This window comes from Tauraco erythrolophus, chromosome 12 (assembly GCF_009769465.1).
Source record: "Tauraco erythrolophus isolate bTauEry1 chromosome 12, bTauEry1.pri, whole genome shotgun sequence".
In the NCBI taxonomy this organism is placed as follows: domain Eukaryota; kingdom Metazoa; phylum Chordata; class Aves; order Musophagiformes; family Musophagidae; genus Tauraco; species Tauraco erythrolophus.
Genome location: NC_141476.1, coordinates 11,920,403 through 11,944,908, shown reverse-complemented (window position 1 = coordinate 11,944,908; position 24,506 = coordinate 11,920,403). Strand labels below are relative to the sequence as shown.

General features: G+C 46.4%; 1 protein-coding gene across 3 annotated transcripts; it reads right to left on the bottom strand.

Moving 5' to 3' along the window:
- Positions 1–150: 150 nt before the first annotated feature.
- Positions 151–24,272, bottom strand: SLC41A3 (solute carrier family 41 member 3). 3 transcript variants are annotated; one of them, XM_009987358.2, is made up of 11 exons: positions 19,003–19,089; positions 13,351–13,458; positions 12,484–12,555; positions 11,544–11,688; positions 9,280–9,426; positions 8,545–8,547; positions 6,488–6,632; positions 5,700–5,779; positions 3,721–3,855; positions 2,769–2,917; positions 151–336 (listed from the first exon to the last, which is right to left on the bottom strand). In XM_009987358.2, exons 1-11 carry the CDS (start codon positions 19,036–19,038, stop codon positions 151–153), a joined length of 1,206 nt encoding a protein of 401 aa, XP_009985660.2. In that variant the 5' UTR covers positions 19,039–19,089. The 3 variants fall into 3 exon arrangements, with proteins under 3 accessions (XP_009985660.2, XP_009985659.1, XP_009985661.1); XM_009987357.2 differs by lacking the exons at positions 8,545–8,547; positions 19,003–19,089 and adding an exon at positions 23,982–24,272; XM_009987359.2 differs by lacking the exon at positions 8,545–8,547 and having other exon boundaries at positions 19,003–19,197.
- Positions 24,273–24,506: the final 234 nt, after the last annotated feature.

Sequence of the window (24,506 nt, the reverse complement as noted above, 5' to 3'; positions counted from 1 at the left end):
GTAAGGCACGACGGGGAGGAGAGGCAGGGTGTTGGGGGCAGCGGGGGATGCCCAATCCAGCCGGGTGACCCGGTGCTCATCGCCAAATATTCCATTGTCCCAGAGGAAATCACCGTTTCGCACGAGTGATGTGGAGCAGCACACGGTCTCTCAGTTCCCCAGGTTCATGTCTGCACCGTGGACAAGCCAAACCAGGTGGAAACAGACAGCCAGGAATCCGGTGCCCAGGAGGTCCCCCAGGGCAGTGAGGTAGGGGATGGAGAAATTGTCCGGATCCAGCGCCTTCCTCCACATCAGGCGCACGATTAGGTCGGCTACGTAGAGCAGGATTCCCACCTGAGGAGAGGCAAGACAGGCCCTGCTGTGAGGCAGCAAGAAGGTAATGCAACAGCCTCCCTCAGCCCACAGCCAAAACAATGTGGCCACAGCCAAGGTCTCAGAGCTAACAGGGATTGCCGAGAGTTAACACCTTCCCCAGAGAAATGCTGTTTCTTTGCAGGATGGAGTCGCTGCTGGGATGGGTGTAGCTGGCTCATGCTCTTGGGCACTGCATTGCCTGGCATTGCCCATAGTGCCACAGCCAGTGCTGCCAGCCACAAGTGTGAGAACCACACTTGAACTGCTCACCAGCATCACGTGGCCCAAAATGGGAGTCTGGCCACACCAAAAGCATCTCCCAAAAGTACGGTTCCCGCTTCCCATGCCATTAATGGGAGTGCTCCCATCCACTGCACCACAAACAGGGCTGCTGCCAATATGCAGGCAGTCCCAAAGGCTGAGTTTGTAGCCAGATTTTTCCTCTCCATCCTTCTCTTTTCCATTAGAAATTCAGATTGCGTCTACTTTGTTTTTCCTAAAAGTCTCAGTGGACAACTGGAGTTCGAGGCAGTTTTTACATCAAAGTTATCCCAAGCAGCACTGACATGTTAAAAAAAGAAAATAATTCCTTTTTTTTTCATCTCAACAGTTTTAAAATCTTTGTTGTGATTTCTTTTAATTCCTATTTCATTCCTGATTCTGATAAACAGATGGAGGAAAAAAAATACTTCAGTTAAAGATTAAAGACTCTCTAGTTAATTGAATTAAGAAGGAGAGAGAGCTTGTACCCCACATCTGTGGCCCCTCCATGGGAGACCGCAGCACAACAGGAACCAAAGCCAGAGGCGGCATTTCTAGAGGTGAAAACTGCAAGCTGTGGGGGGGAGAGGGAGGAGGAGAGATGGGGAAGCAAATTAAATGACAGAATCACAGAAACTAAAGCTGGATGGAAACTCAAGAGTTTTACATAGACCATTCCTCTGCCTCAATACAAGACAAAATAAGCCCACATCTTTCCTGATGTTTGTTTAACCTATGCTAAACAACCTTCAAAGATGGAGATGCCACACTCTAAGCAATCAGGCCCATGGCTTTTTTTTTCCTGTTCTTATTTTTCCCAAGGTCGAACATAAATCTGCCCTTTTCCATTTGAAACCCATGATTTCATGTTTGATCCCTAGTGACCACAGAGAAAATGTTATTCTGTCCCTCCCTACAGAAACTTGGTATTTTAAAGGCCATTAACCAGATTTTTCTCAAACCTCTCTTCTTTGGACTAGCTAACCCCAGTCCATTCAATCATTCCTCTGAGGTCATGTTTTCTAGGCCTCTGATCTTTCCTTCGGGCTTCCTCCATCTGACCCAAACTTCCCCCTCTCTTTCTCTCTGTCTTTCTTTCTAAAGCATAATGGAGGGGAAGGAAAAGCCAGGCTGAGTGTATTCTCCTCTGCTGGCCTCCATGAGGATCTTTTGGGGTCAGTGGCGTTGCTGGGATTCTGCTTTTTACGCTGTCAATTATTCTGCGTATTTTCATGCTTGGCTTTGGTTGAGGAGTTACCCTCGATGCATAAAGAGAAGAATAAATATTTTCCTTTACAACTATGGCTGTGCTGCTGGGCTTAGGGTTGTGCAAAGGTTGAGAAAAACTGATTGTTTACACATGCAAGGAATTCACCCGCAGACACGAGACTGCTTGTAAGGCAAAGTGAGAAGTCAGCTACCTCACCCTGCAAATTAGATTTAAAAGGGCAAGTGAAGTCAGAGCAACAGCCCCATTCGTTTCTGCGTGAGATGACAAAGTTTACGGGGCAGGCGAAACAGCGAAAGGGAACAAGCAGAACAAATTGGATGAACTGCCCGTTGCCTACCCAGAGCTTTTACTTTTGAAGATGAACTTCTAAGCCTGGGTTTTTCCTTTGATTTTGACCCATATGGCCCTGCCCAGAGGGTTCCCTAGGTCTTCAGCATGATACACAAACCTGGGTTCCCAAATGAGTGGGGAAAGCTGCTGGTTGGGGTTCACAGACTCTCAACTGCCCCTTGCTGAGATGACCAGTGGCAGTCTAGAAATACCTGGGGCTTAGAGACTCAAGGAGTGACCAGGGTGAAACAAGGTACCACCTACAGCAAGAGGTACCTCCTTGCTAAGTGCGTCTCTGCACACTTACTGCAGCTCCGCGGATGATGGTAACTTATTCCTCACCTCATGTCTGATCCCTCACTCTCCCTTAAGGGCAGTTTTGCTCATAGGAGAAACCAGACTCTGGCAATTTGGGTGAAGTATTACTGGACCCACAGAAGGTATATGATGCTTGGCAGGAAGCACACCTGAAATGACTGGAAATGCGGGCCACTGTTGGAAGTTTTACTGTGACTCCTGTTTAGCCTGGAGACTGCTTTGTTTTCATGGTACCCGAGAAGTTGCTTTTGGATGAGAGTTTGGAGTTTACCTGCAGCAAAGCAGCAGTCAAATAGAACATCACAAAGGTGAAGGACAGAGACGTGTGGCCTCCCTGCAGCAGATGGATGGTGTAGAGGAACACAAGGTGCCCTGGGATAACCAGGAGGAACAGCACTCGGGCTGACTTGGAATTCACCTCTGCAGAGGACAGAGACAGAAACAGTGATGACAGCAGCTGCAGACGGTGCAGGAAGGACAGGACACAGCTGAATATTTTCAGGCACAGGCTTGGGGCTGTCCCCACCCACCAACCACATTGCTAACGCCTTTTCCAGATCATACAGCAATCTGGAGCATCTGCAGTATCAGCCCAGCAGCTTTGTCTAGCACTGAAACTATATGCCAAAGGCGTGCTCCATGCTGATCCACTCCACTTCTTCCAAACACTCCTCTCAGCTGCTCTCTTCCTCCCACTGCTTCTGCTCTGCTCTGCCTTGCTGCAACCCACTTTCCCAGTTTTTAGTTTGTTTTAGCAGTAACTCCCAACTCACTAGGGAAAATCAAGAGGAACCTGCAATCTAAAAAGACAACAGACCCAAATCCAGTTTTGCTGATGCTTAGGTTTATCCACTGCTGAAGATGAAGGAATTGCTGATTTTCAGCAAGGTTATGCTCTATTCACCCCTGTCCACAGGTGATGGCTCTAGGCTGGCTATGGTTAAAATTACTTTCTATTAGATCAAATTTTTCTTCAATTACTTTCTTTAGTGCTCCCTGAAGGCCAGTTTCTTTGCAAGCCAGTGAGCAAGTATGCCACAAGCTGTTTTTCAAGCTGCCCACTGCAAAGATGCTTCCTCTCCGACCTGAAGTATCTTCCTTGTAAGGGAGAAAGGGAGTTCTGCCTTTGAAACCCACCTAGTCCTTCGCCAACCAGGCTTGACAAAGGAGCTATTCTGTGATGACAGGCCTTGAGACATGGACACCTAGGGTTCAAGGTCTACCTGATGAGAAGAATGTGGTGCATGGGTTGGGCCAATTCTGCCTCATCTTGTATGGCAAAACTCCAGGCATGCTCCAGAAGTGCAGGAATGTGGAAATACGGCTGGCCTGGATGGCGACCAGGTTCCCTCCAACACCTATGAGGACAAAACACAGTAAGCCTGTAAAACCACCTTGACTGCTGCAGGAAACATCAGTCTAAAACCCAGCCCAAGGTGAGTTGATCTGCATTCACTCACAAGCTCACTGAGAGCAGCAATGAGAGAAAGAGAAAACCTGATCCCACGTGTCACGGTGATGCTGCACTGTTCACTCGGCAGGAACATCTCTCAAAAATCAGGAGGGCTCCAGTGATCATTTTCTTACTGCTTTATTGGAAGCATTTCCCCTTGCTTCCCAGCACCGGCTGTAAATGCCACTGGCCTCTGAAGATGATGTAATTGTACCTGGTTTGACGCAGTTTGCGAGCAACATCTGGGGAAAGCAGCACAGGCAATGGCAGATGCTGCTTATGGCCACTTCTTGGATTTACTCACCCAGAGAGTCATTATTGTTTAAAAGACAACAAACATCACAGAGAGTGGTTATATGTCTGTCTGAAGGCATCTAACACACTTTTTAAAAGAGAAGGAATCTAACACACTTGTTAAATGAGGAGGAATCATATAAGAATGAATCAGAGCCTAAATATGCTAGGTAATTAAAAGGCAATTAATTCCTTCCAGACTGATTAATTCTAGCTAACACGAAAAAGCAGTTACATTTTCTAGCAGAAAATAGAAGAATGATGATCTATGGAGCAAACCTCCACCACCCTGAGTATCTGCAGGGTAGAAATGCCACAGAAAAGATAACAGTAAGCCAGATCCTACAGGCTTCTCATGTTTTCCCTTCCTTGAAGGAGGAAATGCTCCATCATTAAATGTGAGATTTGCCAGAGCAGAATCAAAGTGAAATTACTAAGAGTCGCTCAACACAGCTCAAGACGGGAGCTTTCTGAATCGCGCACTGCCACGCTTCGCAGGCCTCCTCCGCACATGCGAAGCCAAGAGTTACCTGTGCAAAGACACGGAGCACTGCGTAACTCTGCCACCAGCTCTGCCAAACAGGTCGCCCGCCCCCACAGAGAGACGTCTGGGTCAATCATTGTTCAACTAAATTGCTGTTGACGTATTTTCCTAATCAGGCTCTTTGGCTAACCATGCTGGAAAGAGTTTGTCAGCAAGGTGGCTGTCTTTATGCAGATCCAGTCAGGTGGTAGCTGGGTGACACCTTCTGACACTGCAAGAGGACACCACGCTTTGAGGGTGGCAGGAGGCCAAGTGTGCCCTAGGAACGTGGGTTTCCCCTGGAATGGGCCTGGCCTGCAAGAACATTACAATAGCAGACAAATAACCCAGTGGGTCCTCAGCGCTGCCAGGATGCCCAGCAGTTTGTGCTGGCGTGTGTGTATAAAAGTACTGCAAGGCTTCAAACAAATACAAATATACACACAAAAGATGTTGAGATATATATATTAAAATCTCTCTATATAATATAAGATCTTTTCTTAATGTATACACATATATAATCTTAACATATTAATCTTTATCAACAGTCTGTATAGAGGATGATTACACAGCTCAAATTGCTGAGTGGAGAGAGACAGGGAAAATGGATTTATTGTGACATCCTTAGCAGGTTTGATGTTACGAAATAAAAGTGTCACCGTAGCTATCAGAGACAACTATCAGATGCTGTTAACCTTTCCCACAGCTCTGCCAGTATTTTTCAGCTCTGCCTGCTCTTTTGCTCCAGAGACGCTTAAAGATATATGTAAGTAGGGATGTAATGGGGACCATTAGCTTCACTTCCACTCATGATGGGCGCAGAGACTTGAACACAGACCTCTGCGCAGGGGCAACAGTGGATACCATAACCCTTGGGGAGGAGGGGGAGGTATAAATAAAAGCATGCCTATCACTCCCCCTGCCCAACTTACCATTAATCACAGGTGTGAAAACTGCCATGCCTTCAAAATTTGGGTCAGTTACAGTTTTGTCCAAGATGAGCCCACCAATGCTGTTGAAAAAGGACAGGCAATGAGGGTGGATCAATCTCTCTTCTGAGGGCAATTCCTACGCTGCGAAAATAGCACACTGAGATGAGTTGCTGCTTCTGCTCCATTGCCAGGGCTGGACTATTCCCCGTTTACTCCTTTTACAGCTCAGTTTTCACCAATAGACAGACTTACAGTTTTTGTTAATAGCGTAATGAGATCAGGAAGACCTCCTCGCCCACCCTTGAGCAAAACTGATAGTAGCCAGGGAAGCTTTATCATTCCCCCAAAAAGTTTTGCTACACTTCTGCATTGGTCTTAGCACTTTTTTTAAATTCTGCCCCAGATCTCAGCTGGGTTTGAAAGACGTAGTACAGGTGGAATGAACTACCTGTCTCTACATTCACTAGTCTTCTGTCTTTAGAGCTAGGTAAAAATGAGCTTGAAGTCTGAGTATTTGTGATGGTCATCATCTCCCTTTTTGGTTTCCTGGCTTGCACCTACATGGTGCATGGATGTGCAAGTGCGACTTAAAATGGTAACTTGCTTTTTCCAGTCATTTGGGGGCTCCTTATCTTCTATCTCACAACCCGCTGGAGGGCCATGGAGGGCTCAGAAGCACTGGAACAACACCCTTCTGCTGTCCTTTCCAGTTTCACTTTTCTTTCTAAATGAGCATGGGGTCTCTCTGCAGCGTGCATATGCATATGGGCTCATGTTCCTCAGTTTACCTGCTGATGCTCATTGCAACAATGACCGGCTGCCATCCAGATTTCAGGACTTCAGCAAGGGAAGGACTCTGCTTGGCAATAGCAACCCAGAGAGGAATCATGACAATGAAGACAGCGCAGATCAGTGGAGAAAGGTATTTCATATCTGGAGAGGAAAAGAAATCTTGAATTAAATGCCCTTGGCTTCATAGGTTGCCAAAATCATATTGCATAAAGTCTGGAAGAAAGGCAGCAGGGCTTTCTCTCACACTGAGTTACAATAGCAGAAAAATCACATGAACCAAGATATTCTCCACACAACCACCTCACTCCACCACAGAAATCCATAATTAACCCCTGGAACTCACTGCTAGAGGATGTTATTTGAAAATCAGCAGGATTCAAAGCAAGTTATATTTGAAGATGAGCAAGTCTCCAATTCCATCTCCAACTAGGCAAGACAAAAAGTTACAGAATTTCAGGGTACAAATCGAACAGCAGGGCAAGGGGGGGAACTCCTGTGTGCAAGCACACTTAGGACAGACACCTCACGCCTTCACCTAAACAAGAAGTAATAGGTACTTTGGGTGACAAGCTAGCAGAATTGCTGAGCAGCTGGTCTGCTCTATAGGAACAAATGCTCTCTTGCACGTATAAGCCAGTTAAGATCCAGGGTTTCTTTCGTGCAAGCTTACATGTGTTTCCATTAGGTACTTTTTCCATTCCGTAGGGGCATAACCTTGAAGCGACCTTTAGAAGCAAAGAAATTAAAAAATAAGTAGATGTGCAGCACTAAAGGAAAATAAACATGACTCAGAAGCATAAGAAACACCTTCAAGCAATGGGGATGATGCCAATCCTTTTGATATAAAAATGCTTCTTCAACAAAGCTCTCCATCTGGTCTCTGTGTTGGGGCCAAAGCCAGCAGGCTGTAACGCAGATTTTGCAGGTAATCTGGGAGACGAGGCAGGCTCAAAGTGTGCATTTTTCGAAACAGCGCTGCCAGGCCCTCAGGCTACCTGGACGAGAGAGCACTGATGTGATGATATCTTCCATGAATCAAGGGCTCTTACACAAATAGGTGCACTCTTTATGTGTGGCTTTAGTCAGCACCGAAATACAACCACTTCTAGGGTGTAAATAGCTGCTGTTTTGTCAGTGCACTCTACTACTTGGACTCATTTAGGATAGATGGGTTGTATGACAGACTTAGCTGCTGTACCAGATCTCCTATCTCCACTCCTTGTTGCTTCGGGCAATTAATCCCTTCTTAAATAATGCAGACACAGAGCACTGGAGTCTATCAAACATTATCAAAGCCCACAGAAAGACTTCTGGTACGATGAATGGACTTCAGTCTCCAAATTCCAGTTCTGCCACATTCTTTCACATACAGTCCACAAGCAAGTCGCAACTTTTTGGCACAGCTGGCATCTCTGCTATGCAGGACTGGGAAGTTCCAGAGTTGATTTTTAAAAAATTGAAAATCTTCATTGGCGAAAGGGTATTCCGCAGAAGGAGATGGTGCTGCGTCAGATGGCACGTAGTACTTCAAACTTTACAGACTCACCAGTATTTTTGAGGGATACATTTTGGTAGAACCCAGAAGTTATCACAGCATGACCTGTCCCTTACTACACACTGAGGAGGGAAATGGATTTATTTAACCACCATCAGCAGTGCTTTCCTTCTCCCTGCTTCACTTCATGGTCCCAATGACTAAGTGTCTGTGCACTGAGTATTTTCCATCTCAAGAGGCTATTTAAGCTACTCTGAAAACATCACAAATGCTCTGTGGTCACAACCATAGAGGTTATCATGTTTTTGTGCCATGTGCTTCCTGGGAGATGTTATCAGAGGCACAGTGATTGAAAGACAAACTCGCTTTACAGAGGCAGGTGTGATGGCGTCATGGAAAAAGCCTATTAAAAAAATGCACCTCTGAAGCTCAAGGAGGACTGGACAGAAGCGATTTGTGGGCCTCTGCCTGCAATGTGTGCTCCTTCCCTCCCTCACTCGCTGGCATATGGAATGAGTTACGCAAACTGGGAACAGCTGCCTCGCTGCTTCTGCTCACGGTCTGAAGCAACAGTCCGGGTTTCAAATGGTACTGAGTTTGCTGGATGTTTTTATTTTCCTGTCTCTATTCTAGGTTAGGCTCACAGTAAACAGCCTAGCACAGGCTCATGGTAAATAGCCTAGCACTTTACAAGCAACAGTCAGGCATATATCACCAAGTTGCAACATGTTTTGAACTTTTCAGTGTCAACAGGTGCCCCAGTCTTTGCCAAGCAGCAGCACAGCTAACCCCATAGCCACAACTCATACTCAGAGTCCTGTGAGCAAAAAACAATGCAGCACTGCCTGCCTCTCTCCCTCCCAGATGATAATATCTTGCTCATCCACAACTCGCCACATGAGAAGATACGAGAAGATTTTACAAATGCCAAAACCTTTAAATAGCTTTGTGAGGAAGGACCTGTTATTACCCATGCACAGAAAGTAGTTATGCTTGGCTAGCAACAGACACAGGAACAGAGTCAGTGTCACATATGTCAACCTTCTGTTCCAACGCTATGCAATACACACGTTGGTCATTTCTTTGACAAATCCCAGTCGTGTTTCTTAGGCTCTGCCTTCTAATTTGCTACTAAAAGGGAGCCTGGAAAAAGCCTCTTTGGTCCTTTTTCAACCCCAGTGGCATGACAGCCTCTGTTCTGAGACATCCCAGAAATGGGTAAGCACCCTGCAATAATTTCACAAGGATTCATCCCTCCCTTGCTGAGCTGTAAATCTCTGCTGAACACTGTACCTATGTATTTGAAGAGCGTACTGCTGATTCCTGCCAGCAGGGAAAGGGTTATCAAGTCTCCAAGGCTTGCTGCTATGGGTGTGGCGACATTGTCTGGATTGATCCCAACTTTCCTTGCTCCGATGATCACGCCAATCATCACCAGACCTAGAAAAGACACAGAGCAGGCATCATAATGCATCCTGCTGTGTTTCACCCCAGAGTTGCTGTTCCAGTTCCCAGAGGGACACGAGGTCTGGGAAAAGCAAGAAGCAGATTACCCGTAGTGGTACCACGCAGCTGGAGATTGGACATCCCCAGGAATTTGTCCTCTTGCTTTCACTAACCTGAAGGGCATGACTCTGCCCTTATGAACTGCACCAAAGGCCCAGAGGCACACAAGCTAACTCAAGGGATCAAAGGAGATACCAGCAGGCAGCCCAAACGTAGCAGCTCCCCTCTTGAGCAGCTAATCTTTGCTGCCTTGAAGCAGGACCAGGCACAAAGCATGCTCATAGATAAGCACACAGCAGGCATGCCACAGCCTCCTGGTGCCATCCTCTGCTCTGGATTCCACAGCACAAAGATATTTTCCATATTAGACCAAAATTTCTCTAAGTTTGAACCACCAAGGAGCAACGAGCTTCCTTACAGTAGTCTGAATTAGCCTTTCGTCCCAGCTATCAGACTGACCCCTCATGTCCCAGAGTCTTTGGAGCTGCTTTCCTTTGCACTGGGTGGATGTTGATGCTGTGAGAAGATCCAGAGTGAAGGGGTTATGAAGGTGGCCCACATTGCCTCTCGTCCTCTGAGCTGCACCTGGAAAATTCAGCTGCTTTTCAGCATTGTTGAGGAGGAGGGAAGTTTTGCTTCCAAGGTAAGTTAATGAGCACAAATTCCAGATCTTGATGAACAAGCGGGAATCCCTCAGCCATCAGATCTCTCACAGGCCTGTGGAAGAGCCACCGAGAATAAACCCTGCCTGGCCACCCTCCACTGCTGTGTGACTGGCAAGGGCAGCCTTAAGCCAAGAAACATGACATCTCTTCAACGTCCTTCCGTGGCTGACAGGATGCACCAAAGGAAGTCAGAGGAACAGTGCTTCCCTCCAGCTCACCACCTCTCTGTGCCTGTTGGCACAGGCCCACCAAAGCTGAGCGTGCACAGAAGCATTAGCTCTCCGCTAAGAAATGCCACGTGTGCACCTTCCCTGATACAGAAACACATGTTCACACAACATGGCATTCTCCACAAAAGCTCTCTTGGACACCCACACTCCCCTCCCCACAGCACAGTTCACACTGCTTCCCCCTCCCTGGTCATAAAAATAGCAGCTTCCCATCGTGCTCACCCACAGACAGGTCGCCTGTGACCATGTCCAGGGAAGAAACTATTGGTGGCTGAAAGCCTCTGATGGTACGGCAGCAAAGCCTCTCTGTATCACACCGAGCGGAGAGACTGAAGGGAAGAGTTTAATGAAAGCTGGGCTGCTGGTTTTCTCTTGTAACAACTGCCTCATCCCATGTTTTTCATCAAAGGCATCTACAATAACCCTTTGACTCCAGCTTCAGGATATGCACTTGCTCTGACTTGTCCCTTTCATTTATAAAACTTGCTGTATCCAACTCTGCCAGCTCTCTCTATTCCGGGTGTCATGCTGCCCTCGTATGGCAGATCTACAAACTGATCATCTCCAGGCGACCCAGAGCAGCTCCTACCCGTCGCCCACCCCATCACGACTCCCTTGCGAGGGGAACAGGCAGGGGAGCTGACTGTCTGGATCAGAGCTCTCAGCAGGCAAGCCACAGGGCTGGCCACAATCCTCTGCAGGGTACTGGGTAACCCGAGCCCGTCTTGAGCGTGGTCTGGAGTTGTCTGCTAACAGGCTCTCAATACCCTGCTTTGTACACGGCATTAGCTCACTCTCTCCAAGGAAAGGGCCAGTGTAAATGGCTACTGCATCACCCAAAACATAAGGAGAAAGTGTGAGCACGTGTGTGTACACCCATGTATAGCATGTGGCATTTTTTGTGTTGTCAGGTGAAGTGGGGCATTTTGATTGCTGCTGTGGATGCCACTAGCCCAGTGAAGAACAGATCCTCATAGATGAGAAGCAAGGGCAGGATGCAGAGGGGGTGAAAGCAGCAGGTATAGGACTAATACTCCCAGCATCCCTCCTCCCTGTGCCAGACCAAAGGGATGTCAGCTGGGCCTCCCTGGCGGAGGGACAGAATTTTCCGCAGCCGAGTGTTGCGTGTTTCATCTGAGGAACCAAAACGACTCACCAAGAGAAAGTGCAGCTATGAAGGCTGTGGTCACGCTGCTGGCACACAGCACGGCAGCCTGACTCAGCTCCACAGAGCCCTTGGAGATAGCTCCCAGGATCACAGCAGCAACAGCAGCCAGAAGTCCCACCACGGTGGCCTGGACCTGAGGGTTGAAACACAGACGGTGAGAAATCATCTGCATCTGCTCCCAGGCAGTGCTGGCTCCATGCGACTGTGGCACTGCCACACAGCTAGAAGGGCAAAGCCTTGCAAAGATGCTGATTGCTTACGTATTTAAGCATCATCCCTGTAAGGCTCCACTATATTAAAAAAAATCCTGACGAAGTTTGGAGAAAAACTCTGGAGGCCTGCAGAGGGCAGATAACATTTCAGCAAAGGACACAGAGTTCACCAGCAAAGGAAGTGCCCTGGTCAACACAGAAATGGGCTCCCCATCAACGCAGCACTCCTAGCAAGCTGAAAGCTGTGGAAGGTGATAAGGGAGAGCACTCAGACACATGTTGCAAGCCCTGTGGCCTTGCCATGTGCAACCTCTAGGCTGATTGCTGGATTTCAACAAGTGGAAAGAGCTACAAGAGGCACATTTCCCCCATCTCTCCCCTCCTGCCCAGGGCTGATTCTCAAACACTGCCAGTAAAGGACAGGCTTTATCTAGGGGCTGTTGTGAAACAGGGATTGTGCTGCAGGTCCCCCTGCAAAAGGAGGGCTTTTCATTATTTCAGCTTGTCCATGAATGTCTAGATGTGTTTTGCAGCTAAGCTGCAAGCTCTGGGGCCACACAGAGCTTTGTTGGAGGTTAAGTCCCGGGCTCTGCTTGTCTCTGTTGAGAATACCTGCCCCAAATCAACAGCTCTGGATCCAGGACTGCTGGGAACAGACGCTGTCAGGCTGTGCATTGCAAAAGAGCCTTTCTCCTCCCCCAGCTGAAGTGACTCACCTGGATAAGGGCTAAATTGCAGGTGGCCATTTTCCATTGCTTCTGGGCATCATCCATCTGTCCCGTGTTAGCCTGGGAGCCAAGAGAGACACTCTGAAAACCTGTTCCTGTGGCACAGGCAGCTGCTGAAGGCAGTTTAGGGGCTGCTAAAGCCAGAGAGAAGCAAGCACAGGTTGGCATCTCCCAGCCTTCCCTGCACTTCCTTCTTGATACATCTCCATCATGCTCTAGCCCAGTGTCCCAGAGGCTCACATGGAGGAGCAGAGCCATTGCAGGGCACCCAGCTAAAGGTGGAGTGGGCACATCCACCACATCGCACACAGAATGAAAGCTGAACAACTTAAACCGTTTTTCCTCTTTCGTTCCCCCTAAGTTTCTCTGTTAAGCTCCAGTTTCTCCCAAGATGTGAAACACAAACAGCCCAAAGTAAACAGAACAGCTTAGGGAGATGGGAGAGATCAAATCCAGCAGCAGAAGCTACTGCAGGTCCCAAGAAGCCTCGGTATGCTCCTCCCAAGGTAGGATTGCTGGGAAGCCCTGGGTCTCTCAAGGATCAATACCCACAGAAAAGCAATCCAATACGGAGCTGACAACTGTGGAGCCCTGGCTTTGTCTCCTTGATGTGTCACAGGGCCCCAGATATCAGCAACTGGCCACCCAGGGATTAATTCACCTTCAAAGCACAAATGGAAATTCTCTGTTCCAGTTACAAAACAAGGGCAAACACATTATTTTAATGCTCACACCCCACTAGTTTCTACTTAGCAGAAAAGGGCATGTCTCACACACATGGTATGGTTATAGCAAAGCAGAATCTCCTGATGTCTCCTCCACACACACCACTACCACCGCCTTGTTAACACTCACAGCAGTAGAAAGCCTGGATGCCAGTGTCATCTCAAGATTACCCTTCAGGCCAACCAAGGCAGGAACCAGGATAAAAACTTCTGTAATTGTACGAAACACATCCCAGTGCTGAAAAAAAAACAAAGACAATGACCTCAGTTTGCGATGGTGACCAGTCCTATGCTGTTGCTTCCTGTCTCACCACCTGCTCTACAGGTGTCTGCTATGCACAGGGGGGAAGATGCAGTCCTGGGCTGGTTGCATATTGGGAGCAAAGGAAAGAATTTTTATCTTGCAATACTCTTTCTGATCTCACGCACAGCAAAGCACTATCTTAACAGGGAAGGAACCTTTTTCCTGAGGGCAGCAGAAGATTTTTGGAAAGCGACAAATTAATATGTGCCTTTAGCATTAGCCAAGAACAACATGAAAAATAATCAGGGTTCACAAGCCAAATGAAATACAGCATGCTCTCCATCCTTTGTACTGACACTAGAGACAGGAACGCCTATCCCTATACAGACTCACAAGAACAAACACAAAGATCTGGAAACAATCTAACAACAAAAAGTTGTATCTGTCTTTTTTACCAAACTTCTAACTAAGTATCTAAGACTGGTGGTGGGAGGGAAGGAGATTTTTGTATCTCTTCTCCACAGGCAGCTCCTAAATCTGCCTGTTACCAAACATGCTCCCAGCACAGCTGGAAAAAGGATTTTGAATTAAGATATCCCATAAGCCCTAACTGCTGGGCCAATATCTTGATGATCATTGCTCCTCTGAAGCTGAACTGTACAAAGCTGTCGAACCAGTTGCAACACTAGCAATTATCTGAAACTGTAAGAAACCTTGTTGATTAACACGTCTTCTCTAATTTATCTACCATACAGTGCCTTGGAACATAACTCATTCACCCTCTGTGCATTCAAGGATGTTGGCAAAGTCCCACTGTGGCCGAAGAGGCTCACATCAGGATGAAATCACAGAGCGGAGCAGCTCACCGTGAAGTAAAACCAACTAGCTCAACATCTAAGAGGAGAATACAAGAAAAGAAGAGCAGCTGCAGTAAGTCAAACCAAAGGTCCATCTAACCTATCCTTATCACCACTAGCAGTCAAATTCAGATGTATAAAACAAGAATTTGCAAACATGACAAGTAGATGGGATAATTCTCCTGTGTATTTTCCAGCCTACAACTATCTGCCACAGGGTACTGAGCTGGGGGCAGGGGTGGTGTTTCTGCACACTTGCCAGTGTTCAAAGGATTTCTCTGTCAGGTACTCATCCAATCTCTCCCCTCCAACCCATGTGCCATCCTGTGGCAAAAATTTCCATAATTTAGCTACACATCATGTGAAGGATGAACTTGTTCATCAGTTCTAACTTGTCACTGGTTAGTATCATATGACGGTCCTGAGGAGGACAAAACGAACAACAGATCCCTGCCACTTTCTCCACATCCATTAGGATCCTATAAACCCGAAAATCCAGGAGGTTGGACAGACTTGGTAAATGTCAACACGTTCAGCTGTCAGCCTGTTGGGAAATACATACAGGGTGTAACAGCTCCGTGTTTTGTTCTGGCTGTCTCATGGGAAGCTGTGGGAAGCCAGTGGTGTGGCTCTCTGCTGGGAAGACCTCGCATCTTCCTTCTGGGTCAGGATGAATGAAAGCGGGGCTGAGCCAGCCCTGAGCACATGGTGCAAGACACCCCTGAGGTGCAGATAATAGGCAAAACACTATTACCAATATAAAAAGGCACATTTCCTGGCAGCGGTGACCTGGAAACAGGCACGTTTCAAAATGTTAAAGGTAAGTCACTGTTGAGTAAACAACAGACAATACGAGACTAGTCACCTTATTGGACACACTACAACTTTGTTTGACTTTATTAACATGGAACTTAAATACCTGAGAGAAGCTAGGGGCGGACATCTCTTTTAAAGATTGAAATCCCCCTCTCTCATCTCTAATTAAAAATAAAGATCCAAACACATCTTTGACACCTTCTAAAGAAAGAGGAGAAAAAACAGCTTCATAGTCACAATATAAAAAATCCAGTCATTTAAAATATACGGGCGTGCAGACATTCATATTTAAGACATTGCATATTTTGCACATAAAAAGATATGTAAATAAAAGGCAACATAAAACCTCAACTGTTTGTATTTTCTCTGCAGGTCACCTTTGGGAAATATGACTTTGTTACATCAATGTAAGCTCCAATCTTAGTGTTCGTGATGAATTTTGCAGGTCTCAAGCCATCATAACAGAAGTTTCAGGATGAGAGGTACGATTTTTTGGGACTCTGCCTTACACATAATTACAATGAAAGGCTTTGAACAATTAATAAAGAATGACACAACTGTACTAATAAAAAAATCCTGACTTAATTGCCTCCATTTGAGTCTCATTAGTGACTCACCAAGAGCCTGAGAACAGATTCATAATGATTTATACCACAGTAGGCAGGACTCCATTGTGTTACAGACCACAGAAATACAGAATAAACAGATGATCCCTGTGCCATCGCCTTGCAGGACTGTCCCCTGGAGAAGCAGGTGAATGTGGCAGGTTAGAGCTGCACAGGCAAGGAGCTGCCTGAATAAAGACAGCTAGATAGAGTCTAGGAAGTGTGTCTGTCCTTCGAGATGAAAACTGGCCTAGAAGGAACAGAAACATCCCCTGCAGCATTGCAAACTCACACAGGGACACTGAGACAGAAAGAGGCTCTTGCATTTCACATCCTCATAATGGAGTTACAGCCCTAAAGCTCAGCTCTGAAGAAACTTGTTACCTCGTGATCCACTGCAGCTGGTCCTCATGCCAGTAAGATCTACTCATGGAGTCCCATAGAGGCTGAGATGTACTGAGACTCCCCAGTGCAGTCTAGCCCCACTGTCCCTCCTTACACTGTCCTCACAGTCCCAACCATGTCCTGTTGCCTCTTCAGGGCATCCATCCTCCTGTGGCAGCAGCTAAGAAATCTCAGAGTTTTTCCATTGCCATGAGCAAGTCAACAGAAAGATCAAAAGATCCTGGACTGTAAGTTGCAAGCCAATTCAAAATCCTTTTCAATGCTAAGCATCTCATGGGCTTTTATCAACAAAGGACAGCGATATCTTATGTCTGTGACTTTTATTTGGATTGTGTCCCACTATCATGGTGTGGAAGGGGAGAACAAAAGGGAAGCTTTCCTCCTGATTTCTCTGGTTTGAAATCCGACCATGGAGCTTCAATCTGATTCTTCCCCTTACTGTAAAAGAGTGGGCCAAACACCGGTGAGGTCTCCTGCCATGTCAGCCAGCCCGGAATCCAAATTGACCAGCTGGCCAAGGATCACTGGAGCAGAGGCAGAAACGTCCAGCAAGAAAAGACCCTTGCCATGCTAGCAGCACTGCATGGAGACTGCATCATCTGCACAACCAAAAAGATAAAATGGCAAATGGCTATTTCTTTGGGCATCATTTTATTACAGTATGAGACCCAGATTTGAGCCTTGGAATCAGCTGGGCTAGACAAATCTCTCCTGTTTATTTACTATTTTTTTTACAGTAACATGAACAGTTATTGGTTTCATTCCAGGAGAGATCAGAAACTGCTAAAATCCTGAAAAGTTTGATAGGACACAAACAAGCAATTTCCTCTTTGCTCTCCTCTTTACAACATCAGCCCTGTAAATGAGAGCACCAGCTGGACTCCCAGCACAGAACCACATTATTTCAAGATATGCTACAAAACAAGGGCAGCACCATTGAACTCACACATATGCTCTAGATACCATCCTTGAGCTTGCCCATGTATCTCCCTGTCAAAGGCAGACACGGAGTTTCCTAAGAATTTTTTGCAGTGACTGCAAATAGGGCAAAGTGTTCCTCAGTCAGACCATCCCCTGAAAAATGGGCAAATCATGGACTCTTGGACAAGAAAAACCTGTAGTTTCAGCAGCATGAGCCATCATGATTACTAATATGAGTCTTACGGTACCTGGCCTCAAGCAAACAAACTTAGTCTCAGGTTTTAGTTGGACAGGACAGTGAATTTCTAGCACTTGCACTTGCAGGAAGAAAAGCTGAAAATAAGCAGCTCAAAGACAAAAAGGCGCAGAAGAATAATCCAAACCTTTAAAGGCTAGGGTCTCTGGATTTTTCCAGCTACTGGTTTTGTTTTTAAATGTGTGGTTGTTGATCTCGTGGCAGCTCACCTCACCAACATCTCTCCCAAGCCAGTTATGACTCTCAATGCAGTAGCTCTCTCCTCTGGGAGCTGAACCCACTGACTGAGGGTTGGAAACACCTTCACCAAAAAATACATTTCCCATTATTGCACTTCACACATGGCCCCACTTCTAAGAGTCTAATGAACAAATACAGAAAGCAGACTGCACTCTGGTATTTAAAGGACACATGCAGACAACATAGGCATACGTGGTTTGTGTTTTCCATCAGTTTGGATGCAGTTACATGTTTGAACAGAGCCCAATTCTTAGCAAGTGCGTTTGATTTCTTTTAGACAAAGACCTATCCACCTGCCAAGGGTATGGAGCGGACACGTACTATGTCTTTATCCTTCTCTGAGATATCTGGCCAAAGATAACTGCTAACTATTAACATCACATCTTGGGGAGTCTGAGAACTTCTGCAATGCTGCAAGACAGGTCTGTGCCTTAGCACAGCACAAGGTGGAGATGACAAACACAGCATAGCAACAGTGTGTGCCACTCCAGTTAACCCTTCTTTGATATTCCTGATATTCCTTTTAATTCAACTCTTCTGCCTTCTTTGTTTCTTTCAGTGCAAGAAAAAAACAGCAAGGTATTGTCTTTCCAAACACTTGAGTATCCATATTTAGCTCCTGCTTGGAACTAATGCCAGAGAATCCAATGTACTCCAGTGAGCTCAGAGTGCAGGATATATCCTTTGGAAACTCTGCCAGCTTCTTGATTTGTAAATCCACTGGCATGAGATGCCCAAAGTAGATCAAATTTTGCATTTCTATTTGTGCCACTGGTACAAAAGAAAGACAGATGGGATAGATTCTGGTTGTGGCCACCATGGTGTAAAACCAGCGCCACTCCCTGGAAGTCAATGGATGTTATTCCAAATTTACACCTACCTCAGAGTCTGGCCAAGAAGCACTCAGTTTGTAGGCAATGCTAATCTTTTTATGCTGGCATGCCTCTCATCACAGTATCTAAATGCCTTCCAGACCAAAGATTACATTAGGTTGTTTGCAAAGAACTGAAAGCATAAACTTGCCTCTGAGTGAGACAGGTAGTTAATAACAACCCTGACCCAGATCTCCTTATCAGCAATTTTTGAAGGAAAGAAATAATACCATGCAATACAGGAATATGCCACAGTCTGATCGCAGTTGCTTCACGGCAGTCACCATCAAAGTGTTTAGCTAGATACAGCGAAGGGAGCACCCAGGCTAACGCACCGAGGGCAGTGTCAGGCAGCCTGTCTGAAAGTCACTGTCCCACTTTACAAGAAGCCCATGTGCTGACCTGAAGAAGATGGTTAGTGTCTCTCTAGCACAGGAAAAACCTACAGCCATCCTCCTGACTGGCTGCTCGAACTACACGCATTAAAACCAAAAATGCACAAATACTTAAGGTCAGTAAAGTAGCCCACCCCCTCACTACTAAGTTGCCTAACCACATGTACCTACTTGAACGACATCCATCAAGAGGCCAGCAGCTACCATGCCCAAGCCAGCCAGAAGGAACGGCACGAAAATCTGGGAGGCAATGGAGAACGAAGTCTCTGGGAGAAATCCACTGGCTGACCTGGTCAACTTGCAGGTGAAACCTCTCAGCTTCTTTCCATGGAAGCACAGTTCCAGTTGTAACTGTGTGACCACCATGGTCAAACACCATTACCCCATGCTCAGCAGGGCAAATGAGGGGAGATCAGGACATCACACAGATCCTCCTGGTAGCGCTCTCTGAAGTCAAAAGAAATGTTTTTCCTCAAACAACAGCAATGATGCCAAATTGCTTTAGCTGCTTCTTCTCCTAGGAGCACGTCCGGAGGGTTGCAGCAAGGGTATCCTCCAAAATTGATTCAGCTGGGTTGAGCCCAGGTGGCAGCAAACTTGACAGACGCTATTTCTCCAAGTTATATCCAGGGGGGAATTAAAAAAGAGAAAAGAAGATTGCAGAGATGTCCGTGGACGAATAGAAATGAGCCCACACCCCATTCAGCTCCCACCACCTCGGTAAAAACCAGTAAGACCTGCTCAGGCGACAGCACTGAAAGAGTGACAGGTCATGCAAGAATCCCTCAGCGTGCTCAAACGCACCAGTGTCCTTTCTGCTCAGGTTACACTTCTTGTCAGACTGCGGCTCGCCTTTGATACGACGGTTTAATATGTAAGCCTGCTGTGAACCAGCCCCAGTTCCTTCACTCTCACCACAAGCAACGTTGAACTTTTCTCACTGTCCCAAGGCCGAGATGGTGGAGAGTTAACAATCAGGATCCATTTTGCTCTCCTTCAAGGTGAAGAAAGGTCAAGGAAAACATGAGTCCATGCTTCTCATGGCTGATGATCCTAACACAGGTCTCATCCACAGGCAAGTGGCACAGCTAAGCCAGCTGGTGAGAGAAGATCTGCCCTTCTAGACGCCAGCCCCTCTTGCCCCCTCCATGGTCTCCGTGGGATGTAACGATCGGTCTATGCCAGCTATACCTCTGAATGACTGGCTTTCAGGGGAAAAAAAAATCCAGAGAACCAGCCAATAAGCTTCAAAAGCGAACACCCTTATCTGCTGTCATCACTTCAACTTTCTGCTAGTTTGCAAAGGCCAAGATAAGAGTCATAGCCAGAGCTTATTTAAGGTAGCTCCATAATCTCACTACGCCGCAGGCAAGAGAGAGAAAGGGTGAATGTTTCCACAGCATGCTGTGAGCTGCTCTCCCTTCCTGTCTGAAAGCAAAACACGGCTTCTGCATACTCTCAGGAAGATACTGCTTTGAGAGAGGGTCTCACCCCAGAGTCCCCATGGTCAAACAGCTGACACAAGCTGCCTCATGGCCACGTACGGCCAAAGAATTTGTATCCTGCTCAGTAAAGACTGCAGTGTATTCTTCAGCTCAAAGTCACGCAAGCAGGCAAGGGATGCAGGGTATTCTAAGGGTCCTTTCTAATAATTTGGGCAAACTGACTGGATCAGAGGGTCAAAGAGCTTTAAAAGCACACTTTAGGACACAAGAGTATAGGATTGGTTTAGCACAATCACAAATAAGCTTTTTCGCTATCCAATCACAGGTTCAAACCCAGCCATGCCCTAGGGAAGGCAAACAAGTAAAAGCAAGTATTCAGTGGCAGGCATGAAAGATTCAGGTTTCTTAGTCCAGTTCAAATTCAATGTTCAAATCACGTTGCATTACTAATACTTTTTGTACTAATCGACCCCTTCCCTGGCACAATCTGCAGAGAGAAGCAAAGATTAAAGGCTTATGGACTCTGTCCTTGTGACAGGGTCCCCAGTTTGGAGCTAAACACATTGGCGAGGTTGGACAGAACAAGATAAACAGGGAACTGAGGAAGTTCTCAGACATTTCGATGATGTGTTTCTTTTGGTCTGAATTCACGCAAAACAAAGCCTAATGGGCTGAGATGGCACAGCACATCCCTCTGCAAGCATGGCAGGGTGGAAAACAAGCCCCAGCTACAGATGGGAGACTTTGTCCTTTGCTGATTTCTAGGTTGATATTTTGGAACAGCCCCTGAAGTCTCTCTTCTCCCGGCTACCTTGGTGTGTATGTGTGTCTCTATCACCTAACAGTGGTCTGGTTACCTGGAAGCTAACAAGGGAGCACTTTTCAGCTATCTAACTGGAAAAAAAGGCCCGCAATAGCTGGAAGAGGGAGGTTAATAAAAATCCTGTAATAACGACACATGACCCAATCTCTCTATTATTAGCCAGGAGCTGAGAAGTGACAGCATGAAGGCCCACTTCTGGTTAGAAACTCAGAGAGGCTTCAAGGAAATAAAGGATAATTTCTGGACAGCTACCACAGGTTTTCAAAGGTCTGATAACGTGCATAGCCAGTTCCATACGTCAATGTATCTGCCAACTGTATTGCCAACAGGCAGAAACATCAATGTAAAGGAAATACTAATGAGCCTGAATGACTCAAACGCCTCTAAAAACCACAGCAGCTACACATCCTGTACTAAAACATCAGTCTGGCAGGCTTTATGAGTTTATCATGCTTCGTCTCTCTCTGTTTCTAAGCAAGCACCATAAAAAGTCTTCAACTGATGAATCAGTATGCAGAAAAGGTAACTGCTTCAGGTGACCTGCGTGTGTACACTGGGTCATTTTATTATGTATTTAAGGCATTTCTGGTAAAGATCCACACCATATTTGTCAGCAAAGAGATGCATCATATTTTCCTGGCAAAGAGATATACCATATTTGTCAGCAAACAGATGCATCAGGTTTGAGAAAAAAAAAGAGAGCGTTGCTGAACAGCAGGAAAAAGATTATAACCAGTCGGGAAAAAATCCAAACACCTCATGGCTGCACCACTCATCATGGCAAAACCTGGGGAGGTACACTGCTATCCTCCTCTGCACACAAACACACTCTATCCCTCTGCTTGAAAACTAGTCAACAGGTAGCATTGCCCTGGAGGAGTCAAAGCAGAAACAACCTCTGGTGGGTCCTGACTCTGATCTAGGGCCTCCATCCACGGCCACAGCACATAAAAATAACAGAAAGATGACAAGTGCTAAAGAACACAGTTCCAGACGCACCTTGTCATCCCTGCAAAGAAGGGACAGGGATACCAGTGAGTGCTCTTATACCATGGCAGCGTTAGCCAAAGACAACACTATTCTGACACTTTAGACTCATGGGAGGATGATGCTTTACAAGGACTATACATCCCAGTTGTTGGACTACGATGACTCCTGACTCTGCTAGCCCTCTGTCAGATCAGGCTCTGTATTCTTCCTGTTTCTTATTTTGCTCCTTTCTTCCCCACTTTAAGAAAGGGCAGAGAACAGAGCTCATGTGGAGAGACTGAGAGCAAGCAGAGGGAGAGTGCCAGGGGCCCAAAGCCTCACAGCATCTCCTGTTGCCCTACAGAAACCACAGCAGCAGCAGGAGCAGAGGCCAGGACTGGCTTAGAAGGGAAGGACAGTTCCTAGAAGCAGCTAGTCCATAATGAGACGCGCTCAAGTAGTCCGTAATCACGTACGAAAAGTCACCATACTCATTGCCAAAGGCCCACTTTTCCTATGAGATGTTGCACGGGTTGATTTCCCAGGCTCTAAGCACTAACATGAAAGCTCTTTGTTAGCTCTCTCTTTGCACAGAACAGAAATCTGACTTTTACGGTTTCAGAGGAGTAAGAGATTTGCTTCACGTTCTGTTTATATCAGTGGCCCAGTCCTTCCTAGAAAAAACAATACTCTAAGGGAAGAATGTTGAAAGAAAAACACTCCTGCAACATCACAAACCCCATCTGCAACCTATATCACGCTTTAATATCTCACAACAGGAGGTAACAGGCATTTAACATCAGAGATCCATACGAATGGGCAGGCGTGAACAGTCTGAAAAATAAATATGAAAGTGGCTGCTCAAGGCTTAAGACTCTCAGAACGACACCTATGGAGAAAAAAAGTAGTTTGTCATTGGGTTCTGGATTTGCCTTGCTGTTTTCTGATCTGACTAGACACTCTGCTGGGTACTGAGTACATGCTAAGGTCAGTTAAGGATACTGTGTCACTCTTAAGCCTTTATAGCTCTTCTAGCTTAGGGAGATCAGCCCAGGGCTAACAGCAAAAGAACAGAGCTCCAGATTTGTGAAAGTTGTCAATATAAGCACAGTAGTTTCAATGTCAGCGTATCAGATAGGTCAGGGCAGTCTGGCCCAACAGCTAGCTAGTCAAATAACAAGGGTTAACAAAAAGGCACACAGCAGTGAGAGTCACCTAGAGTGCAAAGGCGTAGCAATTTATAAACTAGAAATCAACTGCAGCTTTAAACTTTCTAAAATTAGGTGTTCGCCACTACCTTAACAGTGCTGCACCATAGGAGGAAACACCTGGTCCTTTCTGATATCACAGAATCAGAAATTGGACTGGAAGAAGACTCAAGGATTTAAGTCATCTGCTACAAGGCTTTAAGAAAAGGATGTGGTGCACAGGCTGGGCTGGCTGTATGAGGCATTAGCAGTGCTAGGCTGGCTAGCTCCTTACACAGTGCGGCAGGGGATACAGGACTTTCCAGAGCTACATCCAGCAGTGATACAGCTGTATCTACTGCAGGAAAGCACTATGCCACCACAGCGCTCAGGGCTGCAGCACAGCCACCCTCTTCCCAGAACCAAGGTGAGATCTTTACACAGGACTGCATCTTCCTACATAGATGCCTCAGATCCTTCGCATGCTCTTTAGTACCACATTGTCTTTTATCTCCAGAGGAGAAAAAGGGCCAGAAAAACATCATGCACTGTCTCCTGAAAGCTGCACGAAAGTACATAATAGCTGACTTTGAAGGGTGTGTTGGCATGTGAAACTGCTGTAAGTCCTCCTTTATTTTGCTATACCCAGAGCAAATGCCCTGCCTCTGAAGAAAAGTCCTCCACCTATCCCATTCCAGGTACATCAGATCAGTTCCTTTCCCTTACCTGAACATAATCCAAAACCATGCCTGCCAAGACCATGCCAAGCCCTGCTAGGAGATATGGCAGGAGCACTTGCAGGCAAATTGAGACGGCTGACTCTTCCCGCGACCTTGCCATGGCCACTTTCTCCTCAGACAACCGCTTCTGCTGTGCAGACAGAGAGACATCCTCTGCCTCATGGCTGCCAAGTCGGCTCTCTCGGTGTTTACCCTTGCTCTTTGCTTTGTGCCTGGATCGCTCTCCATTCCTAGTCCTTCCCTCTTTCTTCCTCTGCCGAACTTCCTCACCTTTCATAGTGACTTTCTTGAATCACAAAGTTTTTCTGAAAAACAAAATCAGAAACAATGAGATAACAAAAGAAGGCATCAGATGGGTCGAAGACAGGAAGCCCTTCAGTATTTTGTCCGCTGCACTAACCTGGAGGCAAACCACCACACGTTCACTAAACCCTAGATGCTCTGCTGATCCAAATAATACTACTCAGTTCACCTTCGACTTTGTATAGTGTCAAATCAATCTCCCTTTCTG